Here is a 17704-nt window from a genome sequence, read left to right as displayed (position 1 = left end):
TTCTGCTCAGGTTGTCTCTAGTTGGGCAAAACAGAACTGAGGAGGTAAAAATAACTTTCTCCATGTTTCTTCATCAGACCCTATAAAATTTGACCCTTTTGATATTGATCCCATCCCATTGCGACCTTGAATGTGGGGAGGACGTCCTCATCTCCCACTTCAGAGTTTAACATAGAGGAGAATACAGTCACTCAAAATAAGTGAACCTTGTGAAGAAAGACATGCACATCTGTCTGTGCCACAAAGTCCTTAGGAGACACAGGAGATGCTGGAAAACATCTCTCTTGTGTTTTCATTGAAATTTTAAAGAACACTGACTGGTCCTATAAAAAGAATGTGCCCTAATATCGTGAAATGGATGAATAAATGCTTTGAGATGTATTGGCTGATGTTTGAAGCAATTAGTGGAGTGAAGGGTTCCAAATAGCAGATTAGATACTGCAGAAAAAGAATGAGAATATTTGAAGATAGTACTAAAGTGTCAATTCAGAATTCATAGAGAGAGGGGGAAAAAAAGAAACAAATGTGATTAGAGGAGGAAGAGGATGTGGTGCTGGATCCAGCAGAACTGTTATATACACTGTGCCTTGCAGAAGAGAGAACACAAAAACTTAATAATAAATATAAGAGCAGCAATAATCAAATAAATTGTGGAAGAAATGTAAGAAAAAAAATAAAAAGCTGAAAGTTACACAAAATCAATGAAAAGGGATCCAAACCTGCAAAACTGGGGATTTCTTTTAAAAAGTGTAAAATGAGGGGCACTTCGGTGGCTCAGTCGGTTGGGCGTCCAACTTTGGCTCAGGTCGTGATCTCCTGGTTCGTGAGTTCAGCCCCGCGTTGGGCTCTGTGCTGACAGCTCAAAGCCTGGAGCCTGCTTCGGATTCTGTTTCCCTTTCTCTCTGCCCCTCTCCCACTCGTGCTCTGTCTGTCTGTCTGTCTGTCTCTCTCTCAAAAATAAATAAACATTTTTTAAAAAGAGTAAAAAGAAAACAGTCTAGAGGGCTTTGGGTAGAAAGATCTATGAAAGAAGTAACATACTAGGTTTGTTTGGGATCTTTGTTTAAAAAAACTCTAAGTCCCAGAAGATCATAAATCAACATCTGGAGTTTTGATGGGGATGCTCAGGAACTAATAGAAGTGAAATACATGACAGAGTTTAACTTAAACTTGCTCATGGGATATGGTTGGTAGAACTCCACACTGGGAGAGCCCAGAGCCTGTCTGTGGTCCCTGGGGTCCAATCCTAACTGATGGGAAGCCTGATAGGAGGCAGGAGTCTACCCTTCTTTCTAGTCTAGAAACTCAGCAACCTTCAGGAGAATTTTCTCGGAGCGATGTTCTTGTTTTGTTACCCTTAATAGAAAAATGACACCTGAATAGAATAATTCACCATTACATTCTGGGTTATTCGACCCGAATAGCACCTTCTTAAGAGCTTCTCTCATGGTTCTTAGTCTCCTGTGAGCAAGTGCTCAAGCAGAAAAAAACGCTTTCACACCACATGAGAGAGAGGTTGTGAATTGGTAACACAGGTGGTCCACAGATCGCGTTCAGCATGTGGCTATATTGTGTTTGATTTGTTCAATGTTTTAAGAAACTTGAGCCAACATTTTGAAATTTTGGAGCTTTCAACAGATAGCCCGGTATCTAGAAGTTCTTACGCTGCTGAGAGCACAATCCCACAAAGGGCAGTTGGCTGGAGGCTAGAGCAGGAGTCTGCTGACTGGGTCTGTCTCCAGTCTCGCCACCTCGGTGGCGAGAATCCAATTGCCATTGTCTTGCTTGCAAAGCTGTTTAGTGTTTCTTTTGTTTTGTTGGTTTTTTTTGTTAGAGTAGAGCAAGAGTCAGGCCTCTACTGAAAGAGGGAAAACAGTATGAGGCCACATGCTTCTAGAAAAATGGGAGAGAATGCATTTCTTTGTGAAAAGTAAAATTTTCTTAAAAAGAAAATTAAGTACTGAAAATTTGAAGTACGGCTTTGCCAAAAAAAAAAGTAAGAGACCATTACAAAACAAATCAAAGAACAATTGCTATATAGAAAAGATATATGATGAAAATTTAATGAACTGAAAGAAAGAACTAGAATTTCCACAGGATTAATTTCTGAATGCAGATAAATTAGGTGACGGCTCTTGTAAAAAAAAAAAAGCGGCCATAAAATCTTTTACAATGCATTTCTGAAAGATTGTCTGTGGAGAGAATGAGAGATTATAACTTCTAATAGTTAAACATTCACAAATACATTATAGCCAGAAATACTGTTATATTCAGAATATTGAAGATAGCTGAGAATTTGCTGGAGAAGAATGAAATAATCCATAATATTTTATAATTGCAGCTGATATAAACTAACATGTAAATGATAATTCCAAACAATAGCTATATTTACCTTTGGCACGGAAGAAAAAGGTTTTGTACTAAACCAAACCTATAACATAAATATATCATATTGGATATAATATCTTAAATAATAAAAAATACAAATTGAAAATTCAAAATGTTTAATTATTAGATTATGTTTTCATAATTTTATAGTGTTTTTGATTCGGAACTTGAGGCCTAATACTTTTTCTTCTACAGATTACAATTTCAGTTTAATCTTGTGCATTGAGATTTTAACCAGACGCAATATTGAATTGGATTCTGCTTCATAATGGAAAATAGTTGTTTTCAAGTAGATTTTTAAAGATATGAATAGAATGATAGCTGAACAATTTTGAAGTCAGAGAACATATGTTGAAATTAATCTTTTATTTTGTAACTTCAGAAATTTATTGCATATCATCTGTTTCACTTCTGAAAATTATTGGCATAGCAATAGGCTAGATTATTTAGTGTTAAAAAAATTTTTTTAGGCTAGATTATTTAGTGTTAAAAAAAATTTTTCCAAAATCAGAATTTTTGTAGAAAGAGTGAAGCTAATTTATACACTTGTGTATCTATACATGAATGTTCCGGCAAAGAAGTGTCCAAGATGTTTGAATAGCTTGTAATGCCAACAAAAACAAAGCTGAGTCTTTGGTGCAATCTTTAAAAAAAAATGTATCTTGTTACGTTTCGTGTGCACAAAGAAGAATAAGGAAGAATATAATGAATGCCCATCTCCTAACCCCAGAAATGAAACATCAGAACATTAAATGAAAGTCCTTTTTGTACATTCACCAAGAAAGAGCATTCTGTTTCACTTCTGCCACCAGAAACCACTCTCCTGAATTTGATGTTTGTGATTCTTGCGTATTTTTTCATACTTTATTATGCACTTATTTAACTCTATATAATATGTGGTGGTGTTTTAAAGTTATTTAAGACCTATGTAAATAGTATGATAATGTACAAATTCTCCTAAAACATGCTTTTTACGTTTGACAGTATGTTTGTGAAGTGATCCGTGTCCAATTTCGTATACAATTGCATACATTTATCACAACTTATTCATCCGTGCGTCTATTAAGAGACATTTTGGCGTTTCAAATTTAGTCAGCTGTTGTAGCTGAGATTTGAAACTGTCAGGCATTGTGACTCTGGAATATTCCCTAACTGCACTACAAATTGTAACTCTCTATGAGTTTGTATCCTCGAAGCAAAGAGTGGTTAGAGAAAGCATCCGTACCTGATATTTCTTCAGTCATTGCTCGAAGATCCAAATAGAAAATGAAAGAAAAAAGATGGTGCAGTAGAAAATCCCAGGTTCATTATGCCAAACTAAATTGTGTGTATAAACAATTGCTCAGTTCCATCTAGTGTTTAGACAAGCCTCAGAGGCCCTCAAATGTCACCTCCCCCAGGGAGCCTGCTAATCATTCCAAGGCTGGAACGTTTGAGATGAATGCTGGAAATCCTTAGTTCGTAGATGGGTGGTTAGGTTTCTTACGTTTCCTGCGTGTATGTGTGCTTTCACTTATGAAGATTTCCACTGCCTTGCTGGCCAAACTGGAAGGTGCCAGGAGACCTTAATTTTGTTTGCACTTGGCAGATGCTAATCTTCAGCAAAACAGGGAAGTGCACACACTGTCCCAGCTCTTTTTCGGTTTCCCCTACCTCCGCTTTTGGCGTGAATACCCCTCAGCTATATAAAGAAAAACTGCTGAATAATTAGGAGGAGAAATTATCTAGGGTGAGAGATTTGGGGGCGCTTCCACCAAGTACTTACAAAAGGAGCTGTGCATATTTAGGGCCTCCTTTGTATAGAGAGCTTAGGGTGGACTCCTATACCAACATCTCCTTCTCGCCCCAATACCTTTTGAAAGCATGATAGCTTCTCAGGCAATATTTCAGTGAGTGGCACCATTAAATAAATAAATAAAGTTTATTTAAGCTCAGTCATAAACATGTTAAATTAACTTCGCATTGTGAACAAAATAGACAAAATAGAATAAAATGTATTATGAAAGAGGCCCCGTGACTATTTATCTTTTTTTCTTTCGATTACTGAAGTTAATCCTCTGTTATTTAGATTTCCCACTGAGTCTGAGACAGGACATTCTAAGAATAATGCTTTTTTCTTCCTGGTCCACAGCTAACTGAAATGTTATACCTTCTTTCTGTGTCTGTTCGTGGACTTACTGGTTCCATTTATAGATTGTGCATCACACATCGTATCATAGATCTTTGGGTTGCAAGTGTGAGAACTTCAATCCGAACACATTTAGACAAAAATAGTATGTATTTGTTTTTTTTTTTATTTTTTTTACATTGATTTATTTTTGAGAAACAGCGTGAGACAAAGCATGAGCGGGGGAGGGGCAGAGAGAGAAGGAGACACAGAACCTGAAGCAGGCTCCAGGCTCTGAGCAAGCGGTCAGCACAGAGCCTGATGCGGGGCTCGAACCCATGAACTGTGAGATCATGACCTGAGCTGAAGTCGGACGCTCAACCGACTGAGCCACCCAGGCACCCCGAAAAGTAGTATGTATTTGGTTCATAGACTATGATAAAGGATTTCACAGTTAAACCTAACCAGGGCAAGGATGTAGTTGGACTTTGGAAACATCAAGAATCAAGTAAAACCAGGTTTTGCCATTACCCACCTCTTGTTTGTGCTCATTTCTGCTTGGAATGGAATATGGCAGGAAACTAGCCATGAGAAGTTGCTGGATTTCATGTCTCACAAAATTTTCTTGGATCAGGTTTAAAAGGTCCAACAGGTAGACCGTGATGGGCTTGGGTTCTTCAAAATGCACTCTTCAAATATGGTCAGGAGCAAAGATCCTGGTGCACATCGTAGTTGTAGCATGAGGAGCAGGTGGTGGAGGCAAAGAAAGTGCCAGGAAGGCAATGAACAAAAATCTAGTCCATTCCAAGTATCCTCACTATGTCTTATCCACTTGCTCCTCCCATAAATTTACGGCCTCCAACCTTGACAGTATGTTTTTTTCTCTACCTTTATAACCCAATTCAAGATTTACAGTTTTCAGAATAGCTTCCCTTTTGATGATGACAAGTCTATTGGTTCTGTTTTCTGATCTGAATTTCAGTTCATTTCCAAAACTAAGCTGGCGTTTTCCAATTAAATAACATGATACCAACCCAGTTGCAGTAAGTTCCACACCACATATACCATTTTCCTCAAATTCAACCCCACTTACTTTCTAAACTTCTTTATTTTTGTTAGTTATATCCTATTACAACACACTCACACACTGAAAACCTTGATTCTTCCTTGTCTATCAACCACCATATCAAGGTGCTAGTTGATGATTTTTTCAAAAGTTCTCATATTTATTCTGTATTCTCCATTTGTACTACCACATCCTAGTCCAAATCTTTCATTGCAGTTGAAGTTCAAATGGTTCAAACCCTTTGCCTGCAACTCTTTGAATCAATATTAGACAAATCTTTATAAAATTGCTGCTGTGATCACATCACTTCCCTATTTAAGGTTTTTTCATAACCAGTCACATGAACAGCCTCAACTTTTGAGTCTTGGAGAAGATATTTGTACACTACACATGTGTTAAGGGATCAACATGCAAAATATAAAAAAGGATCTCGTACAACTCAATAGCAAAAGAATAAACAGCCTGATTAAAACAATGGGCAGAGGTTCTCAACATCACTAATTATCAGAAATGCAAATCAAAACCACAATGAAATGCCATGTCACACCTGTTAGAATAGCTACTATCAAAAAGACAAGGGGCGCCTGAGTACCTTGGTTGATTATCTGACTTCAGCTCAGGTCATGATCTCACAGTTCCTGAGTTAGAGCCCTGCGTTGGGCTGTGTGCTGACAGCTCTGAGCCTGGAGCCTGCTTTGGAATCTGTGTCTCCTCCTCCTCTCTCTCTGCCCCTCCTTGCTTGTGCTCTCTCTCTCTCTCTCAAAAGTAAATAAAGAAACTTAAAAAAAAAAGAGCTGGGGTGCCCAGGTGGCTCAGTAGCTTAAGTGTCTGACTCTTGATTTCTGCTCAGGTTATGATCTCCCAGTTCATGAGTTGGAGCTCCTCATTGGGCTCTATGCTAACAGTACTGAGCTTGCTTGAGATTCTCTCTCTCTCTCTCTCTCTCTCTCTCTCTCTCTCTCTCTCTCCCCCTCCCCCACTAGTTCTGTCTCTATCTCAAAATAAATAAATAAAACAGAAAAAAAAGACAAGAGCTGACAAATGCTGGTGAAGAGGTGGAACATTGCGCTGTTGGTGGCAACATGAATTGGTACAGCCACTGTGGAAAACAGTGTGGGGGATCCTCAAAATGTTAAAAGCACAACTACCGTATGATCCAGCAGTCCCACTTTTGAGTATGCATCTAAAAGAAATGAAAATAGGATATTGAAGAGATACCTACACTTCCATGTTTATTGTAGCATTATTCACAATGGCCAAGATATGGAAATCACCTAAGTATCTATTGGTGGAAGAATGGACAAAGAAAATGTAATATATATTACTCAGCCATAAAAAAAAGAAGGAAGCCTTGTGATTTGTGACAATATGGATGGATCTTGAGGATATTATACTAAGTGCAATAAGTCAAAGACAAATACTGTATGATCTCACTTACTTTTAAGATCTAAAATCATTGGACTTCTAGAAACAGAGAAGAATGGTGGTTGCCAGGGCTTGGGGGTAAGGGAAATAGGGAAGGTATTGGTCAAAGGCTACAGACTCTCAATTATAAGATGAATAGGTTCTGGGGATCTAACATGAAACATGGTGACTAGAGTTAACAATATTGTGTTCTGTACTTGAAAGTTTCTATGAGAGTAAAGATTTAATACTTGTACCATGACCAGAGAAAACAACAAAATGGTAATTATGTGAGACAAAGGAGGTGTTAACAAATTTTATTGCGGTAGATATTTTGCAACATATGTGTATCAAATCATCACATTGTACACCTTAATGTTACAAATGTTATAGGTCAATTATATCAATAAACATAGGAGAGAATACAATATATTGAAAGTTGTGAGATATGGCAAAACATATTGAGCAGAAAACTTAAAGCCTTAAATGTTTATGTTAGAGCAGAAAAAAAAAGATTTAAAATCAGTAATACAATTTTCTGCCTTAAGAAGCTAAATCAGGCAGAGAAATTGAACCTACAAAAGTAGGAGGAAGAAAATAGTAAATAATAGGAAATAATGAGTAGAAGAAAATAAAAGTAGAGGTAATAAAATGAAACAAGAAGTTTATTCTTGGAAATATTATCAATAAATTGATGAATCTCTAACTAAAATGATGAATTCAAAAGAGAACAAAAGTTACCAAAATTGAGAATGAAAGAGAGGATCTCAAAACAAATGCTACAGACATTAAAATGATAATAAAGGGGTATTAATCACATTTATGGCAATAAATTTAAAAACTTATAAAATAGACAAATTATTTGAAAAATGTAACTTAAAATAGACACAGTAAGAAATAAAAAAATCTTGGTAATACTATGTAAATTAAGTAAATTATAATTATAATAATTTGGAAAACCTCCCTGAACAGAAAATTTCAATCCCATATGATTTCTCTGATTAATGCTACCAAATATTTAGGGAAAGAATAATACCAATTTTACACAAAGTCTTCAATAAAATTAAGATGGAGGAAACATTTCCCCACTTGTGTTATGAGGTCAGATTAACCCCAATACCAAACTTGGAAAAGATATTAAGAATATATAGAAAGGTTAGTATTCTTCACGAACATAGATGCAAAAATTCTTAACAATATATTAGAAAGTCAAATAGAACAACACATAAAATAATAATACATATAATACGTTATGACTAAGTGAAGGCTTATCCCAGGAATATAAGATTGATTTAACATTTAAAAATTATTCAGTGTAAATCTTTGTTTTAACAAAGTAGAGGAGAGAAATTATACAATCATCTCAATAAATATAGAAAAAACTTTTGATAAATTCAACCCTCATTAATAATAAAAACTCAACACACTAGGAATAAAAATGGTCTTTCTTAATCTGATAAATGAGAATTTAAGAGATCTATAGCTAACATTGTACTTAATGACAAAAATACTGATGTTTCCCCCTTAAGATCAGTCATGAGGCAAGGATGTATACTCATGTTACTACTAATCAATATTGTACTAAAGATCTCAGCCAGTGGAATAAGGTAATAAATGAAGGGCATAAAGATTGGGAAGGAAGAAGTAAAACTGTCTCTATTTGCTAATGACATGATTATTTAAATATAAAATTTGAAAGAATCTACAACTACTCGAACTATAAATTAAGGAAAGTCTCAAGATACATGTTTAGTATACAAGAATCAATTATATTTTATATACTAGCAGCAAATAATTGAAAAAGGAAACTTTAAAAATTCCATACATGATAAGATTATAAAATATTAAGTACTTAGGGATAATTTTATCAACAGATATGTAAGACCTCTATACTAAAACCTATAAAATATTTCTGAGAGAAATTAAAGACTTAACTAAATGAAGAGATATATCATATTCATAGATTATCAGACAGTATTTTTAAGAAGTCACTCCCCCCAGATTGATATCTAGATTTAACACAATTACAATTCCAACAGGCTTTTTTTTTTTCATTTTTACAAATAAATTAATAGTGAAAGTTAGACCTCCTCCTGACCGATTTGGATGCCTTTTATTTCTTCGTGTTGTCTGATTGCAGAGGCTAAGACTTCCCATACTATGTTGAATAACAGTGGTGAGAGTGGACATCCCTGTCTTGTTCCTGACCTTAGGGGGAAAGCTCTCAGTTTTTCCCCATTGAGGATGATATTAGTGTTGGGTCATTTATATATGGCTTTTATGATCTCGAGATATGCTCATTCAATCCCTACTTTCTTGAGGGTTTTTATCAAGAAAGGATGCTGTATTTTGTCAAATGCTTTCTCTGCATCTATTGAGAGGATCATATGGTTCTTGTCCTTTCTTTTATTGATGTGATGAATCACGTTAATTGTTTTGCAGATATTGAACCAGCCCTGCATCCCAGGTATAAATCCCGCTTGGTCATGGTGGATAATTTTTTTAATGTATTGTTGGATCCAGTTGGGTAATATCTTGTTGAGGAGTTTTGCATCCATGTTCATCAGGGAAATTGGTCTATATTTCTCCTTTTTAGTGGGGTGTCTGTCTGGTATTGGAATCAAGGTAATGCTGGCTTCATGGAAAGAGTTTGGAAGTTTTCCTTCCATTTCTACTTTTTGGAACAGTTTCAAGAGAATAGGTGTTACTCTTCTTTAAATGTTTGGTAGAATTCCCCTGGAAAGCCATCGGACCCTGGACTCTTGTTTTTTGGCAAATTTTTGATTACTAATTTGGAGGTCAAACTTTCACTCTTCGCAGATGACATGATACTCTATGGAAAACCTAAAAGATTCCACCAAAAAACTGGTAGAATTGATTCATGAATTCAGCAAAGTTGCAGGATATAAAGTCAATGCACAGAAATCAGTTGCATTCCTATACACCAACAATGAAGCAACAGAAAGAGAAATCAAGGAATTGATCCCATTTACAGTTGCACTAAAAACCATAAAATACCTAGGAATAAATCTAACCAAAGAGGTGAAAAATCTATGCACTGAAAACTATAGAAAGCTTATGAACGAAATTGAAGAAGACACAAAAAAATGAAAAAAGATTCCATGCTCCTGGATAGGAAGAACAAATATTGTTAAAATGTCGATACTACCCAAAGCAATCTACATATTCAATGCAATCTCTATCAAAGTAACACCAGCATTCTTCACGGAGCTAGAACAAATAATCCTAAAATTTGTATGGAACCAGAAAAGTCCCCGAATAGCCAAAGCAATCTTGAAAAAGAAAACCAAAGCAGGAGGCATCACAATCCCAGACTTCAAGCTATACTACAAGACAGTATGGTACTGGCACAAGAACAGACAGATCAATGGAACAGAATAGAGAACCCAGAAATGGACCCACAAACGTATGGCCAACTAATCTTTGACAAAGCAGGAAAGAATATCCAATGGAATAAAGACAGTCTCTTCAGCAAGTGGTGCTGGGAAAACTGGACAGCGACATGCAGAAGAATGAACCTGGACCACTTCCTTATACCATACACAAAAATAAACTCAAAATGGATGAAAGACCTAAATGTAAGACAGGAAGCCATCAAAATCCTAGAGGAGAAAGCAGGCAAAAGCCTCTTTGATTTTGCCTGCAGCAGCTTCTTACTCAACACGTCTCCGGAGGCAAGGGAAACAAAAGCAAAAATGAACTACTGCGACCTCATCAAAATAAAAACCTTCTGCATAGCGAAGAAAAAATCAGCAAAACTAAAAGCAACTGACAGAATGGGAGAAGATATTTGCAAATGACATATCAGATAAAGGGTTAGTATCCAAAATTTGTAAAGAACTTATCAAACTCAACACCCAAAAAACAAATAGTCCAGTGAAGAAATGGGCAAAAGACATGAATAGACACTTCTCTAAAGAAGACATCCAGATGGCCAACCGACACATGAAAAAATGTTCAACATCACTCATCATCAGGGAAATACAAATCAAAACCACAATGCGATACCACCTTACACCTGTCATAATGGCTAACATTAACAACTCAGGCAACAACAGATGTTGGCAAGGATGCGGAGAAAGAGGATCTCTTTTGCACTGCTGGTGGGAATGCAAGCTGGTGCAGCCACTCTGGAAAACAGTATGGAGGTTCCTCAAAAAACTAAAAATAGAACTACCCTACAACCCAGCAATTGCACCACTAGGCATTTATCCACGGGATACAGGTGTGCTGTTTTGAAGGGACACATGCACCCCCATGTTTATAGCAGCACTATCAACAATAGCCAAAGTATGGAAAGAGCCCAAATGTTCATTGATGGATGAATGGATAAAGATGTCGTGTGTGTGTGTGTACACACACACACACACACACACACACACACACACACAATGGAGTCTTACTCGGCAATCAAAAAGAATGAAATCTTGCCAGTTGCAACTCCATGGATGGAACTGGAGGGTATTATGCTAAGTGAAATTAATCAGTCAGAGAAAGACAAAAATCATATGACTTCACTCATATGAGGACTTTAAGGGACAAAACAGATGAACATAAGGGAAGGGAAACAAAAATAATATAAAAACAGGGAGGGGGAGAAAACAGAAGACTCATAAATATGGAGAACAAACTGAGGGTTATGGGAGGGGTTGTGGAGGGGGCATGGGCTAAATGAGTGAGAGGCATTAAGGAATCTATTCCTGAAATCATTGTTGCACTATATGCTAACTGATTTGGATGTAAATTGTAAAAAATAAAAAAATAAAATAAAAAAAAGAAAAGAAAATTTGGAAAAATCACCATATCTTGTTTTAAATTTTACTATTGATCTACAGTAATCAAGAAAGGTGAATGGAACATAATATAGAAACCAGAAAATCAGAAAGAGATCCGTGAATACACAATCATATGTTTTTCAAAATAGGCAGTAATTCAGTGAAGAGAGGGAAGTCCTCAACACGAAGAAGGAAAGCAAAGTAAGAAGGGATGTCCTCTACTATTGTATGATTATACTTCTTCAAGTATGGAAACTGGAATGAAAAGGCCCACAATGTAGGTCCACAAGAGGGTCTGATATCATCCAGCTCAAGAAAAAGGGCATCGAGAACAGTGGTTCTCAACATTGGCTGCACCCTGGAATCATGTGGGGAGCTTTAAAGTGATCCCTGGGTTCTACCTCTCGAGAGCTGATTGCATTGGCCTGGTATGGGGCCTGAATGCTGAGATTTTAAAAAGCTACTCAGGCAATTTTAATGTGCAGCCAAGAGTGGGACCCCTGCTTTTGAGGGAAACCAAAGAAAAGAGACCAGATGAAGTTATCAACCGTTTAGCCCAGTGGAGGTGACAAAAGGTTAGTTAGTTTGGGAGAGTAAGTAGGGGGAGGAATTAGGTGCCGGAGAGGAGGAAGCAGTTCCTCGGGGTTACCCACAGCCAGTAGAGCTACAAGCCTCTGTGGGTGACCTGCCATGCCTTTGAAGCCTGTCAAGGTTTATCTGTCTTGTTTATCTTTTTGTCTCCTGAGTCTTGTAGGATCTGATTTGAGGAGCTTTCCTGGCTAGGTTCCCATGCAGGCAGAGAACTCTGAATGTCCACAAACATGGCTTTTTTAGGCAGGCTGTTTTGGCAGGTGCTCATGCTTGGTGCCAGGCAAAGCATTATGTTCAAGGGCAAATAGAGAAGAGCCAGAAGGCATACACCAGGGCTGGTGTCCAGGGCACCCACCAAGCAAATATCTACCTCTCTTCCCCTCCCCACCCTCACTATAAAGCAGGTTGAGTGTGCATTTCTGCAGCAGTGTATTTTTAGACAAAGACCCCTGTTCTCTGATTCATGTAGGAGTTTTGCGTAGTACCTCTTGAAGCTGAAGCAACGACAATTGATCTTCCACGTCTGTCTTTTCGTATCTTCTGTTTCCAAACTTCCGAACTTGTGGAGTTTCAAGAGGGTTATGTAATTGCCACGGTAGTGAATATTTTCCAATATTAAGTGAGCACCTGCTTTAAGAAATAGGTTTATCAGTCATGTCAAAAGCCAACCATGCTATCTTGGGGTTTAGATATTATTTGGGAAGAGGTGATTTCTCATAGTTTGGTTCATACCAAACACTAATGAACTATAGTGTACAAAGCATTTACAGTGAGTACCTCACCTCTCAATTTCACTCATTTTATCAAAACAAACTTGGGGAACTTGTGCCATTCTTGACTAGGCCATGGTTAGAGCTTTGATTCTTTTATTCCACTCTGGGTGAGTTCACTGATGTAAAGTTATGTTTACAGAAGAAACTGGAATACCTTTCTGAACAATCAGAGGCATATTTATGAAGAGCTCGTTTCGTCTCGTGTCTGCTTTCAACATAGGTCTGGAGTCCTGGCATCTGCCTTGTGGTCTGCCCCTATCTTTAGGCTGTTCTGAACCCAGAGTAGAATGGTCTCCACAGCTCTCCTCAGCTTGGCATTGCCTGAGATCAGGATTGCTGCATGTATCGAGGGACAAGCTGCTAGGATCCCCACACAGATCATTACCCCGATCTTGTTGTGCCACAGCATCAGTAAAGGCACTGAAATGAGGGCAGCACAGAATGACACCACATAGAGGCAGAGAAAGGAGACAAGAGATCTGAGGGCTTTGATATGGGCGTCCAGGCTGGGGTCGCGGGAGTCTTTGGTTTTGGCCCTCATTGTCCTCATGTGCCTCCCCAGGGAGACACTCAGCACCCCAGAAGAAACCAGAAAAGATAACAACGACGGGATGGACACCAGTGTGCAGAAGACGAAGGAGTGATAGAAATTGAGTTTTGCAATTTGTAAATTGAATTCTGTATTATTCACGAATAGCATAGTTGTGAATGTGAAGCCAGATCTACTAAAAAAGTCCCCCCAAACAGATGGCGGTGCAGATACAAGAGAAAAACATTGCACCCAGGAGCATCTGGGGGACCTTCCGGGAGACCCAGCTTGCCACAGAGTGCAGGAGGGTGTGAGAGAAACGGGCGATCTTGGAGCAGTAGAGAAGACTGAGGCAGGTGGTGAGCCAGAGCCCAACTTGGTTTGTGATCATCCAGAGCATGATGATGGTCTGGTAGCTGAGGCTCAGTGGATCTTTCATCCTCTGGAAGTATGTAAGCTGGATGGCATCCAGAAACAGCAGCCCGTGCAGGAAAAGCCGGGTGAGGCTGAGACTCAGAAGAATAAGATCACAGTTGCTCAGTGGTTGCTTCCTCACCACATCCCAAAAATTCACCAGGAAAATGAAGGCATTGGCCAGGACCCCCACTGTAAATTCCAGGATTGAAAGGAATAGAAATGCACTCTTGACTTCATAGGACACAGTTATGACAGGAGTCAGAGCCAACATGATGTCTCTTCTTACTTGGTTAATCTAAGTCTCACATACCCCCCAGCAGAGAAGGGTCAGTGTACATTACAAGCCAGGACTTCTCCTTCACAAAGCATCAGGCTTTTGCCCTAGATCGATGCCCAAGTGAGTGCACAAAAAATTCGGACAGCAAACTTAGAGGGATATTGTTGCTTTAGAATATCTCTATGCTTTAGTGTATCTCTTGGATACACACAAGAGCTCATTGTAAGAGTAGAAGGAGGATGGTTCTTTCTCTTGGGTGATGCAGAAGCTTTTAATAAACCTGGGTGTGTCTGTACAGCAGCCCTCCCAGAGGGCCCTAGCATAGCATCTGGGATGCAAACAAGACAGGGTCTCGGTTTCCCAAGTCCAGTTTTGCATGCCCATCTGGACCTGCATGGTAGGAGAAGGGAGTAGGATTTGCTTATGGGTTTGAAGGGGACTGGCAGCAGGCAAATCATATCTTCTTGATGAACTAAGGTTTGAAATGGTGCCTCTTTCCATTTGCATGTCTTCTTCTATCATCTCGGAGGAAGGGCTCTTACCATAGACTCTGTTTTTAATGTGGACGAATGCACGGTTCCTCCCCAGGCATCCGCACAGGAGTTGTGGCTACCAATGCCAAAGATTTCGTTCAAGCATCATCCTCATTCTAAGCCCTGGGCTGGCAACAGCACCATTTCCATGAACAAGGCCAGCAGCTGCCATGAAGGGAGAGGGTCAGGGGTGATCTGGCCTGGATTATTGCAGAAGCCTTTTAACAGCTTGCACTGTCTTTGTCCCCACTCCTTTACCCCGTGTTCCTCAAAGCAACGATAGTGATCCTGTTATAAATATAAGATCATGTCATTGCTCTGTCCAGGCCTTTCAGGATCCCTGATATCCCTCACCATAAAAGCAAAGTCCTTACAGTGTCCCATGGGTCCTGCTGTATACCTGTATACCCTTGATATCTAATCAGGGCCTCTGTCCCTTCTCAGATGTTATTTGGGGTACTTGCTTCCCCTTTTGCTCCACTCCAGCCATATGGGCCTCTTTCATGGTCTGTGAACTCACCATGCACGCTCCCACTCACCATGCACGCTGCACACTTGAACTTTCCATTGCCTGAATTGCTTTTCTTCTACTTACTCAGGTGTCTCAGATTCTTCTCAAAAGTCGCCTCATCAGAGGGACTTCCTTGATCATCTTAGAAGTGGCATTACTTAGCCACATCTTGAATGCTTGTTATCATCGTTACCCTATTCTATATTCCTGCATATACTCAGTTATTTATTGCCCTCTAAAACTACAAGCTTCATGAAGACACGTAGCAAGGACCCAGTACATATTTTTTGAATGAATGAAGTGTCCACAAATTAAGCATTTATTAGTCTTTAACATCCCTGTGGATTGTTAATCTAGTTTTAACATTCCCAGGCATTATATTCTAACATACACCTAACATACTTGGCTGTAATTTCTGACATTGTATCTTTCTCCCCTTAAAAATTTTTTTTAATGTTTATTTATTTTGGGGAGACATGGAGACAGAGTGCAAGCAGGGGAGGGGGCGGAGAGAGAGGGAGACACAGAATCCGAAGCAGGCTCCAGGCTCCGAGCTGTCAGCACAGAGCCTGACGCGGGGCTTGAACCCACAAAGCGCAGGATCATGACCTGGGCTGAAGTCAGATGCTTAACCAACCGACTGAGCCACCCAGGCGCCCCAATCCCCTTTTAAACGTTTCCACATATTTGGTGTGCTTGGGTCTTCTGGCATCGCTAATTGTCCTTGATCTCTAAAGTTATATGAACTGATTTTATGATTGCTTCTGCAAGCTCTGTAAAAGTTCAGGCTAGTTACTCAATGAAGATTTGGAGAACTGATCACTTAGAGACTGGATGTTGTTTTATAACACTTCTGCCTGATCTGGTGCTTCTTTTTCACTCTTACAAATATAACTTTTCCAGTTCTTTTATTATTGTCCTTCTTGCCTCATCCAGTCACTCCCCCATGTTGTGGAGTGGATGATGGGGAAAGGAAAGGAGAAGTTGAATGGTTGGTTTGCAACCTGTCATATTGTAACATTTCCTCTAAGAGGTGGACCCTTTCCACTTCTGCTCTACTGTGTACTCCCAGCCTCGTGCCTCATTGTCCCTTTTTGCTAACTTTTCACAGCCTCACTCTGGGAAGACTGCTCCTGTGAGTGGGCTCACAGTTGCATAAAGCACCCTTGAGGAGGGGTGCTCTGTGCTGAAACTGTGGAACCAGGCGCCTGTGGAACCAGCCTCCCTAAGGTTGAGGACTGGCTCTGCCACTTACCCTCTGTGTGACCTTGGCAAGTGATGGAATCTTCTGTGTTTATCTCATATGAAACGGAGATGACAATCAAAATAACACCTGCCTCAGAGGGTTGAGAGGATTGCCTGAAGTGACACATACATCATGCTTGGCATCATGCTTGGCATAGGATGTTTGATCAGTAAATGTTAGTTATAGGACCACCATACTGCCTAGCAATCGCTCTTCTGACTGTATCACTGAGGAAATGAAGTCGGTACCTTGAAGAGGTATCTATGCTGCCATGTCCATTGCATCATTGTTGCCAATAGCTGAGATATGGAAACAACCTAAGTGTCTGTCAGTGGACGGATGGATAAGGAAATTGTGGCATATGCATATTATGGAGTATTATCCGCCTTAAAAATGGGGATCCTACCATTTGCAACAACATGGATGAAACTGGAGAAAATTATGTTAAGTGAAAGCAAGAAAAACACTGCTTGATCTCACTTATATACCTCACTCTTATAAAAAGAGTTGAATTTATAGAAGCAGAGAGTAGATTAGTAGTTGCCAGGGGTGGAGGATGATGGGGAGATGTTGGTCAAATGATAACCTACTTTCAGGAACTATGGAGTCTGAGGACGAGTCTCCATATCTCCAATGTCTCCAGATAATTGGACAAAGAAATGGGTGCCAACAAACCAGAAGAGTCCTCCAATCACTGCCATTTTCCCAGAAGTTCAAACCAGCTTGAGATCCAGAATCCTTCTTGAGATCCAGAATCCAACAGCAAGGAATATATATTATTCATGATTTAACAGCTCCCACCACGAGGGGGTGACAGACCACTGTGAGGCCTGGGAGTCCTGGCTTGCTTACTGTGCCAGCTCAGCCCAGGCATTTCATATTGCAAAACGTGGCCCCATATTCTACAGAATTGAAATTGTCGACTCTACTCACTATTTTATAGCAGGATGAGTATAAGCTCACAGTTACCCTGTGAAGACCATAATGCCACTTCCATTTTATTTTATTTTATTTTATTTTATTCTATTCTATTCTATTCTATTCTATTCTATTCTATTCTATTCTA

The 17704-nt window shown here is 39.1% G+C and overlaps 1 protein-coding gene across 1 annotated transcript; it reads right to left on the bottom strand.

The window, feature by feature from the left end:
* Window positions 1-13336: 13336 nt before the first annotated feature.
* Window positions 13337-14377, bottom strand: TAS2R38 (taste 2 receptor member 38). Its single transcript, XM_040471612.1, is given in 2 exon segments — window positions 13337-13868; window positions 13870-14377. Coding segments are annotated over 2 exon segments (1005 nt in total). The 5' UTR covers window positions 14343-14377.
* Between the last annotated feature and the right edge of the window lie 3327 nt (window positions 14378-17704).

The sequence above is a fragment of the Herpailurus yagouaroundi genome, unplaced genomic scaffold, assembly GCF_014898765.1.
Source record: "Herpailurus yagouaroundi ecotype Mexico unplaced genomic scaffold, PumYag 100, whole genome shotgun sequence".
Taxonomy (NCBI): Eukaryota; Metazoa; Chordata; class Mammalia; order Carnivora; family Felidae; genus Herpailurus; species Herpailurus yagouaroundi.
Note: the sequence above shows the minus strand (reverse complement) of the source record. Positions and strands in the feature narration are given on the sequence as shown.